Consider the following 16,859-nt stretch of genomic DNA (forward strand, 5'->3'; position numbering starts at 1 on the left):
GGCCTGAAATGAGTTAGCCCCTCATTCATTTGGAATATCTGCAGCCCCTAGCAGGATTCTGGCCAGCCAATCACAGCTCCCTATTGTGGGCCAATCAAGGCACTCTATTATTTGGTTCGTTTGGTGGGTGGGATGATGCGGTGGAGTGGAACGAGATGGCGGGTTTGTTTGAAACAGCTTTTACATCAATTTTAACTATTTGGACTTGGGCTTTATGAGAATCAGTGGCAGATAGATGTATTTGAGTCCTTTATTTAGAACAAGGATGCATTTTTACCTTCAACAGCGGACCGCCTCGTTTACAGAGATCCATTGTGGTGGGTACGTCACGTTGTTCATTGTCCAGCAGCAAGTGGAGGTCGTTTGAAAGACAACGATAGAACCTGCCCCACAACTAAGAGCTGTCAATGGCGCATTGCCAGGCAGAATAATATTTAGCCATGCTAAGGTGCAGTCCATTAGCCAATATGTGATGTGGCTGCTCTGCAGCATAGTCTCAGCCACGCCTCCAGCGATACGATCAAGCCCCCACATTACGGCTCTAAAATTGGTCCCAACCCGGAAGTACCAAAAATTGCAGTTCCACCCTCATCCACTAGGGGCTGGTGTCAGAAGCGAGCAAATCCTCATTGACTCCCATGTTAAAAATACCAATTTCACAGCAGAAATAAACATGTTTACAGCCTGGTACCAGAACATGTTTTAGGTTTAAATGATCTAGTTTACACTCATGACAACTCTGAGGGGGGTGAATGTTTTCTCACTCTTCTGTTTAAGTGTATTAAAAGCCTAAAATTCTGTATAATTAATGAGCATCAGACCCACGTGACCACAGAGCTAGCTCCGTGGAAAGGCCTCAGTAGAGCCTCGGTCTGGCCTGGAAACTGCTCCGGGATTTTGAGTCTCTGTGTGTGTGTATTCTTGTTTTGGATATTATTTGTGCAATTGTTGGACAAAATGACTTGCTGTGGCATTAATTGCACTAATAGAGCGTCCAAGGAGTCTCCACTTCATTTTTTCGGTAAGTAAAATTATATTTATGTATTTTAGGTCACTGCCGAGCTGAGCTTAGATTTTAACATGTACTGTTTAACCATGAAATGTAAATGTAATAGGGTAAAACCCAGTGCATTTAACATAATGCTGCACTTTAGAAAATGGGTTGAAATATAACATGTTGGTGGAGCTGGGTTCCCACTATCGGCTTGTGGAGCTCTCAGGAGACCGATGTTTTCCACCCGTTCTCGCCTCCCCGCAGCTCGGCGCATCTCTGTCTGATCGCGGCTTCTGTCTGCTGCACGGGCTGACGGCTTGTGGAGCTCTGGGATGGAAACCTTTCCACCCGGTTCTCCCCAGCTGCAGCTCTGCACATCTCAGATCGCAGCGGCGCTTGTCTGCTGTGCGGCTGCCGGCTTGTGGAGCTCTCTGAGACCTCTGTGTTCCACCCGGTTCTCCCCAGCGGTCAGCCCGGCGTATCTCTGACTTAGAAGCTCTGGTGTTGTGCACAGTTCACTCCGGTTGTAGCTAGGTTGCTACCTCCGTTAGCTTAGCTCCCACCCCCGCATTAGCTTTGGGTTAACTTCAGGTTAGCTTGTAGCTAGTTCGACCGGGTGTCGTCAGTTGATCCCAGCTTTACAGCCCCACCCTTAGCTAGCTCCACCTCTCTTCCCTTTTATGGAATTGTCTGGGCTTGACGGAACCTGTGACACGGTCAACATGGCGGTGGTGGCCACCTCCCATTTTAGCTCAAAAACTTATTGGAGTTTATGGAAACCCATTGTCCATATATTAATGTCGATGGATACAAGAGCAGCTGAGGGCTGCTGGCCTCCAAAAGTCCTTCCTCCTATCCCTCTCCTCTGGTGAAGGACGTGGAGAAATATCCTTCATTTCTCCTTCCCCCTCTGAGCCTCACAGCAGCGAGAGAAGCAGCTGTCTCCTCACAGCTTTAATGGGAGAAAAAGACCCTTGGTAATGAAAAGGTTTCTGTATTAAACAAACTTCCTTCTGAAGCATTGGCAGTTTATTTTACAACAGAAACTTCCTTCAGACCCAAACACAGTCATGTTAACATCTGGTTTCTATGGCAACTGTCAGTGTCACTTGATTGTCAAAATGATTCACATCAAACATTCTACACATCCCTAAACATTAAATCTACCAAAAAGACTGCACCAGCCCTGCTTTAACCTGTAGGCTAAACCCATAGATGATGTTTGGGTGGAGGTGTCCTGACTCCTCCCCATCAGGCAAAAATCTCAATCTTCTGTTTACTTTTATTTAGTGCGTGAAACTGAAAAACACTGTAAACCAGCAGAGTCCCTAAAAATTTAGTATGTTTTAGTTGGAGGTAAGAGAGGAAAATGGCTCTTTACTGCACTTCCTCGTGATATGTAGAAATACGTGTGTGTGTGTGTGTGAGAGAGAGAGAAAGAGAGTGGGAAAGACACAAATAACTACAAAATGGAAAAATAACCTACAATAATAATAATAATAATAAATGATCCTAACAAAATTTATTCTGCTACAATAACATTACTTTGTTTACAAATCACCAGCCCACCTGAACAAATAAAACTTTGGATATAAATACGATCCCTTCATGAAAAAGTATTAAAACATCTGAACGACCTGATCAAATACAGTAAATCTACAAGACTTTACAAAACATGTACAGCATTAAAACTTCACTCAAAATAAAACTAGAACTAAAATTACAATGAAAGGGGCTAAACCTTTGAAATTATGTGGTCACTAGAGTATGGTACAGTTTTATATCTGTCATTGTTCTTTATTACTGAAGTAAAACCAGGTTATGGAGACACTGCTTCAGTCAGATCCTCTGCACACATAATAGTCACACCTTCACATGTAGAAGACAGATGGTGTTTAGCTCTCAAACTACAGAGAAGACAAAATGGAGCAAAAACACCAAAAAACATTAGCACACGTCAACAAACCCTCAGATCCACCACGCAGGAAACTACACATCATGAATCAGGACATGTTACTGAGACACCAAGTCCATGTTGTGGAATAGAAGATAAGCTGATCAGCTGTTTGTTCAGTCGTGGTTGGCATGTTCTCCCCATGCACGTGTGGAGTTGGCATGTTCTCCCCATGCACGCGTGGAGTTGGCATGTTCTCCCCATGCACGTGTGGAGTTGGCATGTTCTCCCCATGCACGTGTGGAGTTGGCATGTTCTCCCCATGCACGTGGAGTGTTGGCATGTTCTCCCCATGCATGTGGAGTTAGCATGTTCTCCCCATGCACGTGTGGAGTTGGCATGTTCTCCCCATGCATGTGGAGTTAGCATGTTCTCCCCATGCACGTGTGGAGTTGGCATGTTCTCCCCATGCACGTGTGGAGTTGGCATGTTCTCCCCATGCATGTGGAGAGTTAGCATGTTCTCCCCATGCACGTGTGGAGTTGGCATGTTCTCCCCATGCACGTGTGGAGTTGGCATGTTCTCCCCATGCACGTGTGGAGTTGGCATGTTCTCCCCATGCACGTGGAGTGTTGGCATGTTCTCCCCATGCACGCGTGGAGTTGGCATGTTCTCCCCAAGCACGTGTGGAGTTGGCATGTTCTCCCCATGTGTGCATGAGTTTCTCCTGCAGACCAAAAACTAGTATGTCACCTTAAATGGAGAGTAAATCGTCCCTAGATGTGAGTGGCTGTCTCTGTGTGTCCCTGCGATGGACTGGAGAATTGTCCAGGTTTAGCCCCGCCTCTCACCTGGTGCCAAATGAAGTTAGACAGCTGCTCCCTGAGACCCTAGTGAGAAGTGAGTAAACATTAAATGGAGTGTTGGGAAAACAAATTAATTTTCTAGCATTTAATCAAAAATATTTTCAGAAAGCTTTACTCCCCCACCTATATATATATATATATATATATATATATAATCTTAGAAGCCAGGGCATCCTTTAGAATTTTTATTGTCATGCTCTTGCAGAGCTGACTGGATCTTGTGTTGTTATGAAGCTGATGAAGTATAGAGACACGACATGGATCCAAACTGCAGCTAAACAGCATTTAGGCTGCAGGCCCGCAGCTTTAAAAGGCTCTCAAAACTTGCTGGTGATAACAGGAACGTGTGTTGAAGATCTGGTCTAATCCTTTACTTTCATTTAGTTAAAATAAAAAACGATGTAGTCTATTATGGAACATGAGAGAATGTAACTCAGCAGGTTTGCTAACAGACACATAGGGCAGGTGAAGGCAGGTCTGTGCTGAGAGGACGGATCCAAACTCAAGGAACAACTTTACAGAGACATCAGGATCTTCCACATCTAACTGGATCACATGTCCGTCCTGGTTTCATGGTTAAAGTACATGGACAGAAATCAAAAGATAATTTTAGGTGTGTGTGTGTGTGTGTGTGTGTGTGTGTGTGTGTGTGTGTGTGTGTGTGTGTGTGTGTGTGTGTGTGTGCTGGGAGGGGTTAAGGTTAGTGTGCGTAGGGAGCTCCTAGTACGAGTCGGTCTTGTAGCTGTGGTGTGCATCAGAGGTGAGCTGGGTGGTTTCTGTTGCTGAAGACGGCTGCATGACGATAGGATCACTGCCATCTGGAACACACACACACACATTAGTATTTCTAGCTATGACACATTTGTTATTGATGTTTCTATGAACAATATTTAGCCCCCACCCTCCACTGGGCTCCATCTTTAATGGGAGACTAAGCAGTTTTGCTTGCTTTCAGCGCCCCCTAGTGTCTGTTTAGTAGAACCTAATCTCCTTGCTGTGCGTTAGTCTTTTCGTGCCATTTTATATCTACGTAGGTTACGTCACTATGTGTGACCCAACAGCTTATTTACTCCTTGCATAGTTCCAGAAGTGCAGCGGTGTGTTTGTCGCAGCTTTAGTCCTGGCAGTGGAGAGGAACAACTACATATATGACATATATATTTTTGGTTTAATGGCGGATTGCATAAGCAAACTGTGACCTTTGATGAAGTCTCTAGGGATTTTGTGATCTCATGAGTCCAGCAAGTAGCACAGACGAGAAGCCGCTCTGCAGCTGAGATTCTCCCGGTGTGTAGTAGCACACAGTAAAAGTCGCGAGCAAATTGCGCAAACCTGCCGTTTTTAGCTCGGCTGATGTTTCCAGTGTGAAATGAGGCAAGTCGTTTCCTGCGAGGACAAAAGCTCCAGTTCGCCTGTTTCAAGAAGTAGAAGTGAGTCAGATCAGAGCTGAGCTTCAGACTAGGGATGCACCGATCAGGTTTTTTAATGCCGATCACCGATACCGATATCAAAGAATGCTGCTCACCGATACCGATCACCGATACCGATCACGTGGATTGGCCAGAAATTTTCGACAACATTATAATGAGTGCTACAAACTACATAATCTGGGAATAAAGGAAATGTAACCTAATCTAAAATGGTCTGTATTAGGGCTGTCACGGTGTGAAAATTTAACCTCACGGTTATTGTGACCAAAATTACCACGGTTTTCGGTATTATCGCGGTATTTTTTTAAACGTGCTACATTTTCACACAACTAAATAAACCCTGTATGTCAGGAAATATTGTCCTCAGTTTGTGTCTAAATTTAGCCTAAAATTAGTTATTTTGTAATTATGTTGTTTATTTGTTTACATTTTTCCCCTTTAGCCTTTAAAATACCAATATTTGTCCATAACTTCTTATTTTATGTCTGTTTGATGTCATCATTTTAAATATATTAGACCAGATGATACTCAGTACTCCAGTAGCCTTCTAATCAGATACTTTTTTACCCTTACTTGAGTAATAAACCCTATATCAGGAAAGTATTGTTCTCGGTTTGTGTCCTTCCAGTGAGCTTTGCAGATGTGGGAAAATGTCATCAGGCAGTAATCGTTGTTAAATTCATAATTATTCTCGGAGAGAGACCAACTCTTATCTGCCCCTGGGAGCCCCGTAACGCATAGCGTCATTTCAACATGGCGGTGTCCGCGACACGGTTTATATGCAGGTAGCGGCGCTGCGGCTGCTTTATAGAGCGACTCGTTGCATTCTCCCTCAACTCAAAGCCTTGGCTCACGCATTTTAGCTAAAACGCTAACGTTAGCTTGCCTTGCGTTGACTGCAGAGATGTGGGTGATGGTCACGCAGATGTGTCATGAGATTTGAAGCGTTGCTGCCTTTCACAGACACTTTTTCTGCTCGCGCTGCAAACAGGATAGCCGTACGTCCGTCTTCTATAAACTCCCTCGGCATTCTTCAGATATCCAAAACATGCCCATACTTCCCACTTTGTCTTCTTTGAGGGATAATAAATGTCCTGAGCGCTGCCGTCTCCTCCTTTGACCATTATTTCAGCTTTAGCTTCAAGAAAGTTTTGTTGTAAACAATGCGCGCATGAGCCGCCGGCAACTTCAGCCGATGATACGGTGGCTGGTAAGGGTCACCGCGCCTACACCGCAGCCACGGTAAACCCACCAAGATAATATAGTTTTTTAAAAAACAAGACGGTTATTATTATTGTCAACTTTTTTTTTTACTGGGGTTTACGCTACACTGGTTACCGTGACAACCCTACCTGATCGGTTTGCTTTGATCTATTTTGAAAATTCCGATCAAAACCGATAGGGGCGCTATCGGCCGATTACGATCAAATGCCGATCCATCGGTGCATCCCTACTTCAGACTCCTAATAACACGAGCCTTAAGGAGTTCTGCTGTGAGGTGGAGTTGCTAATGCTAACGTTTAGCTATTCCTGGATGCTAAACAGCCTTCCCCATTTTGAGTGAGGATGGGCGAGTCCATGAATGTTAAGACAGTGTGACGTAGATCTGTCAGGCTTATCTAATCCTAGAGTTTCACCGTTGGTTTAATATCAGAAGCTAATGCAGGAGATAGGTGTAGGAGACTATTTTCATGTTCAGCCTGGATGAAAAACTCAGTGACCAATCCATTAAAAAAAAATCAGTGTTCCGTGTTCAAGTTGCTCCTGTATCCACAAAAATGGGTTTAAACCTACATGAATGTTCCCTGAAGCAACAGAAGCAGAATAACCCCACCTCTCTCATCTGCAGTCATCTGGGCCTCCAGGTCCTCAGGAGACACGTAGAACTCTGGGTCCTGGTCCATGGGTGGTCGAGGTTTACATTTACCACAGCAACAGTTACAGCAGCAGCACAGGCAACAGCAGCAATAGCAACCTGTTGCCAAGCAACAGAAGGCGAACAAAGCCTGAGGGAGGAAAAGCAGGTTCGGTTAACCAGATGAAACTTTCCGTAGTTGATGTTCTTGTTTCAGCGGTCTGTTAATACGAGTTTAGACCAGAGGTCTCCAACACTTTGCTCACTATCTACCAGGAGCTCCTGACGCACTTGAATGTCACTTGCCAGCGAGCCATCCTTCCTGTCTGATAAAACGACAGCCCTGAGTGGCGGCCAACTTCAGGATGTGATTCAAGTTCTTGTGTGAGCCTTGAGCGCAGCTTTGTTTTATTTATACTCATTACAGAGAAAACTTGCTCACAAAGATAAGTTTATTTTCACTCTACATTGTAAAGTATGAAAATAAAGTTTACACAACCCTCTCGCGGCCGGAGGGCCGCATATTTGACACCCCTGGGTTGGAGTAAAAGAGTGACATCTAGTGGTGGAACAGCAGATCAGGTAAGACCTTATGGAACACACCTTGGCCCACCAGCTGGACAGAACAAAGTAGGTGTTGACGTTCTCCTCGCCAAACTGTTCCGCCACGTAGAGGCCAAGGGAACCGTACTTGTCGTAGATGTTCTTCTTGGTGGGGTCGACCAGGATGGAGTGAGCGTTGTTTATTTCCTTAAACTTATCAGCTGCCTCTGGGTTCTCTGGGTTTTTATCAGGATGAAACTTCAACGCCAGTTTCCTGCAAACAGAAACCAAATGATTGCACAAGTCAGTCTAAATCATAACAATAAAACACGTGTACACAAAACACCCATCAAACGAAAGAAATGAGATAATACACGAATGAACTGAGAATAGCATGAGTGAAAAACAGAGACCTTCATCTAAACCTTCATGTAACGATGACCCGAGAGTGGATGTAAAACGTGCTAACTAGTGTAAACATCTGTCGTCATAGAAACAAGGAAAGTCGATTCACAACGGTCGCAGATATTACGTCATAGGGCATGCTTGCTTGTGCCAGACATGCACCAAAAGTGCTGCTAATCAGAACAGAGACAAGTAGGGATGCAATAAATCCTCATTATTATTATTATTAATGTTCTGTGATTCGTACGCATCGGTTCGGCACACGGTCCGTGGATCGGTCTGGTGGAGGGCGTAGGCGCTACCGGTTTAACCCAAAGCAGAAACACAGCGGGGGTGATAACGGACGGAGGAGGAAAGGAGCTCACCTGCATCACTGAAGTCGCATGTGTGGGAGCATTTTGGCTCCCCTGTGTCACGGCTGCCAGCCTGAAGAGGGGGAAAAAGCAGCCAGGATCACCCAGCTCTGGTGATTGACTGGACACCGCCCCTTCTCCTCCTCTCTTCCAGGCTGCTGAGGAGCACAGCTGAGCTGAGTCCTCCTGATGAGCCACACCTGGGATCAAAAGGCTGTGCCTTCAGCAGTCTGGGAGGCAGCAGTGCAGGGGTTCTGCTGTCCTCCAGGTCTCATTTGGTTTAACCCCGTCGTTGTGATGAGTTTTAACTTATAGTTCTAACTCTGAGTGATCCACATGGATCTTTTGTGCATGTCACCTAGTGTTGACTGTGTTTTAAGGTTAACTCTGATTTAGTTTTTAGACTTTTATCAACGTCATTGTGTTTTAAAACACCTTCAGTTTAGGTAAAACTTTTAATAAAGTTTTAACCAGGTGTTTTATATAGTTGATAATTTGTCTTTTAACTGTTAACCTTATAGTGAATTTTTCGTTTAGCATTATTTTAATAATGCTCGCCGTCTGTTTGCTCTTGTTTTTTTAGAACCTTTTATCACAATTAAACCCATGTTAAACGCCACTGTCGTATTTCTTATGTTACCCCCTCCTTCACATTTGAACATCTCCTGTCGGGGACGTAACACCCTGTAAAATACAATAATGATCCAAAATCACTCACTCACACACACACACACACACACACACACACACACACACACACACACACACACACACACCTCTGATCGTTGGAAAGGAGAGAGGGGTGGTGCACGAAACATGCCTTTCTAGATAGATAAGGTATACTAAATACCACTGCAGATGGGTTAAGCTTGGTGCATGCCTGATGCGTGTACTGTACATCTCACATGGAAATGAGACGCTCATTGGAACTTGCACCGTTTATGGTTCCTGCCTACCTTCTGAGGCTTGTCTCCACTGTGAGCCAATAATCTCCCAGACTGACAGCAATAACACATTTTGAAATGCTGCAACACTGACTGACTGGAGCGCCTACTATCTCAGACTTGCTGTAGCCATGCTTGTCTTTAGTGGTTCGACTAATGAAAAATCTCACGGTTTGGATCGGATCACGGGTTTCAGTCACGGGTCAGGTCATTTTTCGGATCAGCAGAGAGGAAAAGAACAGAAAAAACAAAGTTTTGCTCTCGCTTTATTTTGTAGAACACTTAGTGCAAAATGTTCTGCTCAGTGTGCGACTTGCAGGAGTTAGAGAGAGGTCTGATTGCTGATTAGTTGTTAAAATGACTTTCCCTTTGTAGACATGCTCTCTCTGCGTGTCCTCCTGCTTTCACTTGTCATCTCCTCACCTTTCTGATGCGATTTGACAAGGTGCGATCACCTTTTTAACAAAACAGGATCTAAATGGTTTAAATTCCACTAATAATCATTTTCATGGGGCTGGAGAGTCAACTAGTGTCACTGGACATGGATGAATAAGCAGGAGAAAACCAGATGGTGTGGAACAAGAAACTATATCGTATATAAATGTGATGAGGACTGGTGTATAGCTATACCCTTACACAACACGTCATCCTGAATGTGTGTATGCCGTCTCAGTGCCTTAATACTGAAGCTGAGTTTCTTAATAGACTTGCTTTTATTAATGGTTTCATAAAAGGTAATGTGTGTATTATTGGTCATATGAATGCAGATGTTACTGATGGAAACTCAATCTTTGCCAGACACCTGAAACAACTCTGAAGATGGTGCCTTACTGCTGTCAGCTGAGGTGTGTTTACCTGCAGATAGCTAGACTTTTATTAGTGAAGCATGGCACACGGCTTCATGGTTGGATCACTGTGTCCCAACAGCTGATGCTAACTCCTCCCTGTCACACATCGGCATCTTATATGAGCTATATACTGTAGCTCTGATCCCATCCCATTTAGGTTCAAAATCAATCTGGAGTGTGTGCCCTTGTCTGAAGAACAGGACAGTGAAAATGCCAGGAAAGTTCTAGACTGGCCTACCCTCTCTGAGGAGGACATATGTAACTATCAGCTGCTTACTGAGACACTCTTGGCTGGTATTTTCCTGCCCTGGGTAGCAGCAGCCACCTGTAGGGAAACGGACTGTAAAGATCTCAGCAGTAGGTAACCTGTATAATGACATAGTGAATGCTCTACATAAGGCTAGCATTCCCTTTCACAGACATAAAACTAAAACAAAGATGAGACCAAGCTGGAGAGAGAGCGTGTGTCTGAGTACCACGCTGAAGCACGCCAGGCCTCCAAAGAGTGGGCACTAGCAGGGAGACCTGGACATGGGCCTGTGTTTAAGCGTAGAAGGGCTACAAATACAAATATGCAGTGTGTTGTATTAGTAGGAATGATCAAGCTACCGTAAATCCTCTAATACAGGCTCGGGCCTGTATTTGACTGAAGCTCATCAAGCTCCAGGCCTTTATTGGAAGGAGGGCCAGAATTAGAGGCGGGCCTCTATTTCTATTTGAGCAAAATGAACTAATGGTTCGCTGGAGTTTTTGACAATTAAAATTGCGCCCACATTTTCAAAGTTAAACACATTTCTCTTAACAACGGTAGTTTCTGCTTCAGCCCTCTCCCCCCTCCCCCTGCGCAGCGGCTACAAACTCACTGATGCGCCTGCAGCCTCTCAGAGTTCCTGCTGCTCTAAACATTAAAATAATTATTTATTTTCTGTTCCTCACTTCTGATTACCTTCAATGGTGTCTGTTTGTTGCAACCAGCAGGTACAAAAACTAACTTGTTTTTATTTGACTATTTTTCTGTCCTATCTGTTTATTATCTTCCTGCATCTCCTCTCAATCCTAAAGAGAAACTGCTACCTGGGTTCATATATATTCACCTCATGAGTTACCTTTGAACTGCAGTTCTAAAAGATCTACCGACCGCTAAAACAGCGGAGTGCTCGCCGGCTGCACCGGTGAGGTACGTCACCGGAGGACAAAACAGGTGATGCGCCCCGCTCCACAGCAGCGAAACGCATCAGACACAAATAAAAGACAGAAAACATGAAAGGAAATGAGCCGACATGAACGATCGCGTGTTAAATTAGTTTTTGAGGTGGCGACACCTGATTTGATAATGTTACTGTGGCCGTGCTCAGGACGCAGATGTCTGGAGCGCGTCAACAATCAGAGCTTTGCATGCGCAAGCTGGTTAAGGTTAAGATGGGGGTGAGGGGAAGGTTAAATTGCAAGAGGGTAAAGGTCACAATTTAGTTAAATGTTTGTTTTACGGCGGGTGTCAGTACCGATGCTCTGGCACAGCGCGTTGCCTCCCGACGCGCAGGAGCTTGTCACCTGCTGACAGCAGGCTGCTGTCTTCTCCGTGGACTGCATCTTGCCGGTCATTATCACGTGACAGCGACTAGTCGATGACAGGCATAACAAGTCACTATAGAGCGGTGAAGTCGACTAGTGACTAGTTCATACAACCCCTGATACTGCTCCCCAGAGTGTTCTGCAGCATAATCAGCACGCTCTCTTTGAACTTGATATCAAATTTTCGCCTCCTCTTCGTCTCCGCACGGTTAAAGTTATCCTCGCGGTCTATCGCTGGCAAATCAAAAGTGAGACGAAAGACACAACCGCCCCCGTACTTGCTTGTTGCCACATTCCACCCAGCCACAATAAAAAACCGGCCATTATTCACCTCCGCCGACTCCGACACCGGCCAAAATATGATACCCGGCAGTTAATTAAATACAGGCCAATATTAGAGGATTTACGGTAGGTAACTTTTACTTTGAGTACATTTTACTTACGATACTTTTTACTTTTACTTGAGTAAAAATTTAGGCAAGTACTTTTACTTGTACTTGAGTAAAAAATTATCAAAGTACTGGTACTTGTACTTAAGTAGGAAATTTTAGTACTCTTTCCACCTCTGGACATTTCCCATAATCATGGAGGGTAAATATGGTTTATATCCCCGTTTTCTCTCCTGAAGCTCACAACCTGCTCTGCACTCTACATTTCCTCCTTAGTTGTGGGGCAGAATCGGCCCTTCTGTGGAGAAGATCACCCGTGTCCGCAGCGCCAACAGCTGATCTCTGGTGTAAACAATGGGTGCATGGATGGAGCCGGAGGAATTTCCCAGTGCGTTCCCAACAGGTTCAGAAAACAGTAAAATAAACAAAAGATACAAAAGTACTCCTGTGGATCGTACGGCTGAGGGGGCATACGCCCACAATAAAGGCTTTAAAAACGATACAAGACAAGCAGACAATACCAAAAGAGTAAAGAAGCAAAAGCTGCTGTAACTGGCTGCAGCTCGTGCTGCGCCAGTCTTGGACATCATTTCCTGATATTGAGACAGCTCACCTCTGATTGGCTGGTATCTTAGTGAACTCGCTCATGTTGGAGGTCTGCCCTGCAAGTTGCAAAACAGCCATTTTTTTCATGTCCCCTCAAAAATTACTCTGACATTTTACTGCTTACTGTCCCCCCAAAAAAATTAAATGGGATTTCCGCCCCTGTCCCCGACAACAGGGGGCGCTCCTCTCCGCTCAGCAGGAGCAGAACACAACTTTATTGTAAACGTACCTGTAACATCTCTTGATATCTTCTGTTGTGGCGTTCTTATCCACTCCCAGCACCACGTACAGGGATTCTCCCGATGTAGAAAGAGTCCTTTGTCTCTGGTGATCCATGGCCTTTAGCGGTCTCCTTGCCTCTCACCCGTTTCCACGTGCACGCAGCGCTTCACCTGTTCACATGGATTTAAAACAAGTCAATAAAACATCTAGTTTGTTAAGTAAAACGTGCTCATTTTACCCAGGGCACATGGCTGGCAACACAACAGGTCCATCCAGGACTCATGTCAGACAGTCACAGCAAAATAATGTGGCAGTGTGAGCGTCCTGTCACAGTGTCCCGATTGATCATGTGCCCTGGCTACTTGGCTAAGGGGATGTCCCTTTGGCTGACTGGTTAGAGCGTATGACTCACCCGGGAGTCTGGGGATCGAATCCCGCCCGGGCCCTCGTTTCTCCACCTTGCCACAATAACAACAAACTTGTTGATCCGGTCATTTGCTGTTACATCCAGGCCAATATAAAAACCCTAACAAGAACAGGTGGCCGCAGATGCTCTACAGCTTCTTTGTTCTCCTGAAGCGAGAGCACGGTGACGTCCTGCCCACCTCCGTATACCTGTGGCGTGGCCGTACAAACATTTATTATGTGGCTTCAATAGAAGATGCTGAGTAACAACGGGACACCAGTTTATGCATGAATCATACCAAAACATGTTAGCCCAACAAACATAGGGCTGAGTAAAAGCAGCATGTTACTGAGCTTAGAGCAGAAACACACAGCTATACTTTTATTAAACACACATCATCATCATCATCATCTCTGCTTGTAAACGGAAGGGCACATCTTGGCACAGTGGTGGAGAACAGCCCGTGTAATTCATTAGCTGATGTAGAATCAGCAGTCCGTCACTGCTCAGATGAGCCAAACAGTCCGGTTCAAAGACTGTTAAAGCAGAGCAGAACGACTCTTTACTAAATATATTAATAAGTCAGCCTACAAACAAATCAGGGATGGAAGAAAATATCGATATGGCAATACATTGTGATATTTTTTCCAGCGATATTGATATTAAAAAGCTGTGTGTCTAATTTTTAGAAGTGTCACGGCTGCCAGCCTTGAGGGAGGAGCAGGAGCCAAGATCACCAAGCTCCAGTGAATCAGCCTGACACCGCCCCTCCTCCTCCTCTCTCCCGGGCTGCTGAGGAGCACAGCTGAGCTGAATCCTCCTGATGAAGCAAACTCCTGCATAAAAGGGCTGTGCCTTCAGCAGTCTGGGAGGCAGCAGTGCAGGGGTTCTGCTGTCCTCCTGGGTTTTGTGTGTTCTCAACCCCTTTCGTTTAGACGCATTTGGATTTGTTGGAGTTTTAAACTGTGATAGTTTTAACTCTTGGTGATAGTTTGGATGATCCAGGGGGATCTTTTGTGTGCTCGGTTTTTTTGTAAAGGTTAACTTGGTTTGTGCAATTTTACTGACTTCGGTTTTAAACACCTTCGTGAGGGTAAAACTTTTAAAATATGCGTTTACCAGGTATTTTAATCAGTAAATTGTTTGGGACTTTTATCAGCTTCGGGCTTTTTAGAACACCTTTGTTTCGGTAAACTTTTAATATAAGTTTCTACCAGGTGTTTTGTAGTTGATCATTCGTGATGTTAACCTTTTAGAGAGATCTGTTTGCTTGTGTTTTAATACCTTTTGTACGAATAAACCCATTTTAAACACCGCCGCCAGTTCTTATGTTACCCCCATCCTTCACATTTTTACCAACACATGTCGGGGACGTAACAAGAAGAATTAAACATTTATGTATTTTCTTTTTTTGTTTGGTGCAATTCAAACACTGACCACTAGATGGCAGCAGTGTGCAATGGGTTTTGCTTCCACCATTGAAATGGAAGTCCCTCTGTTATGGTTCAGATACCTCAAGTTAAACGTATCAGTTTGGACAGTTTATTGAATTTTCCTACATAAAGTCTAGTCTAAAAATATCATCAGTAACATCCGACTGAATCTGTACATCGTGATACATCGTATCGTCTCTCCTGTATTGCGACACGTATCGTATCACCAAAATTTCACCAATACACAACTCTGATGCAAATTTTAAAATATGGTTCACTTAGGATTAGGGCAGGCAATAAATCGAAAATTGATCGTTTGACTTATTGAGACAGTTTCTCTGATGTCAATAAATTCGATGATAAAAAAAATGAAAAGATGTGTGTAGGTTGGCAACATTCATGTCCCTTTAAGTAGCTGTACCACCTCGAGTCACGTTAGGTGATACATGTGACAGCCTCATCTAGAGGACAACTTTTGTCTCTGCGCATACCTGTAGTTATCGTCCACTTATCATTATCGAGGTGAAATCCTCAATATATCGTGATATTGATTTTAGGCCATATCGCCCTGCCCTACTTAGAATATTCCTAGTGTGCCTGCATGTTGTCGAGCCTTTCAGCTGCTCTCATTTCCTGTTTTTAATGTTCAACAGAGACGAGAGAAAAGGTGAAGTCACAGAACAAAAGTAAAAGTGAATCTCTCACATGATCAGATCACATGTGGCTAAGTCACGGGAAGAAAGATCCAAGTCTAAAATCAGTCCTAAAGGTGTTGTGAGTCGTGACAAAGACTGATTAGTGAAACAAAATTAAACCAAATGCACAAAAGGTCCTTATTATTATCAACTCACCTACAGTTCAGGCCTATTCTGTCTCTGCATTAACTGAAAGAGAAGCTTTGAGGTTGGATATTTTGTATGAAGTCAGCTGATTAACTGAATGGAGACATGAAGCTTAGCTGGAACGTTTCCTGAGCCCTGCTCCTCTCACCAGAGGTCAAGTATAAACATTTATAGTGATAACTGTATCTAATAATTTTTGATTGGTCTAATATTCAATTTTCACACATTTTTTCCAAAAACAAACGCATAATTTTTAATTGTAGCAGGTCGATCAATACTCTAAAGAAGAAAACAGCCCAGATCTTAACAACAGTATGTAGTTCAGGACAGACCGCCACTAATCTGTGACCCCCCACCTGTCCCGTGGACGCCACCTGCTGTGTCCCAGCTGCAGCACCATCACAAAACGGGTGGTGGTAGTTCGGGATCAGTCCGGCTGACCCAACGGACTACAAGCAGCAGAACAGTACCCGGCTCGATGTCGTGTTGTCTTCTAAAGAACAGGATTTACTTCTGTCACGTTTGAGCCAATAATAGTAATAAATAATTCCGTCAGCGGAGAGATCCGCTTCATTCTGACCGTGAATGAGGGAGTGAGGGACTCCGGTAGCGCCCACCGAGACTAGAACTGTCCGGTCAGCCTGGGAATCAAACGGCGGTAAAGCGGATAATCTCCAGGCACCGTAATCAAATGAACGCAACCAGCATCCATGTTGGTCCCTGTCCTAGTCTGCATTTAGCGCTTAGCTAGCTAACTAATCCAATGACTGATAGTCCGGCGCGTGTTCTTACCTGTCTTTGATAAAGTACAGCAGCTGCTATTTACTTTTGTTTGTTTTCTTTATCTCCAACTCGACGCCTGCTTAAAGTTTATGAATCTCGCATTTCAGGTTAGAACTTCCAAGCCGCTCAAACAGCCGGCCGAGCTAGCAGCTACAGTGGAGGACGCGAGCTGTCAATCCGTGACAGGTCCAGTCGGAGCGCGTTCACGGCGCGGCGGGATTTCTTCTTCTTTGTTTTTCAAACGGTAGTTCGCTGCTAGGGCGTTACCGCCCTCTACAGTGCTAGAGTGGAAATTACACGTCTAGATTCTTTTTTAAATGTTATAATTCAATCTCACAGAACAGTGAGGGTCGAGCAGACATTAACAGCACGATAAACGGGAAAAAAGGGGAAAGAGAAAACCAATAAAGCAACAACAAAAATCACAAGAGGTTACTTTACTTTTACACAAAAGGCAAAAAACGAAAGAATTTA

General features: G+C 44.3%; 1 protein-coding gene across 2 annotated transcripts; it reads right to left on the minus strand.

The window, feature by feature from the left end:
- Nucleotides 1–2,005: 2,005 nt before the first annotated feature.
- On the minus strand, nt 2,006–16,608 carry LOC107390548 (dnaJ homolog subfamily C member 5). Of its 2 annotated transcripts, XM_070544872.1 has the most exons (6): nt 16,395–16,608; nt 12,929–13,091; nt 12,707–12,755; nt 7,643–7,856; nt 7,019–7,190; nt 2,006–4,572 (listed from the first exon to the last, which is right to left on the minus strand). In XM_070544872.1, the coding sequence occupies exons 3-6, from the start codon at nt 12,739–12,741 to the stop codon at nt 4,475–4,477; spliced, it is 519 nt and encodes a 172-aa protein (XP_070400973.1). In that variant the 5' UTR covers nt 12,742–12,755; nt 12,929–13,091; nt 16,395–16,608; the 3' UTR covers nt 2,006–4,474. The 2 variants fall into 2 exon arrangements, with proteins under 2 accessions (XP_070400973.1, XP_015822827.1); XM_015967341.3 differs by lacking the exon at nt 12,707–12,755 and having other exon boundaries at nt 16,395–16,605.
- Nucleotides 16,609–16,859: the final 251 nt, after the last annotated feature.

Source organism: Nothobranchius furzeri, chromosome 15, assembly GCF_043380555.1.
Source record: "Nothobranchius furzeri strain GRZ-AD chromosome 15, NfurGRZ-RIMD1, whole genome shotgun sequence".
NCBI classification, from domain to species: Eukaryota; Metazoa; Chordata; class Actinopteri; order Cyprinodontiformes; family Nothobranchiidae; genus Nothobranchius; species Nothobranchius furzeri.

What these genes read in the sequence shown, in the direction of transcription:
- LOC107390548 (XM_015967341.3), bottom strand. Translation starts at nt 13,035, where the DNA reads ATGGATCACCAGAGACAAAGGACTCTTTCTACATCGGGAGAATCCCTG. An exon ending in GATATCAAGAGATGTTACAG is followed by an intron (nt 7,857 to 12,928) that starts GTACGTTTACAA and finishes TTCTGTTTGCAG; the next exon opens with GAAACTGGCGTTGAAGTTTC. An exon ending in TGTCCAGCTGGTGGGCCAAG is followed by an intron (nt 7,191 to 7,642) that starts GTGTGTTCCATA and finishes TTCCTCCCTCAG; the next exon opens with GCTTTGTTCGCCTTCTGTTG.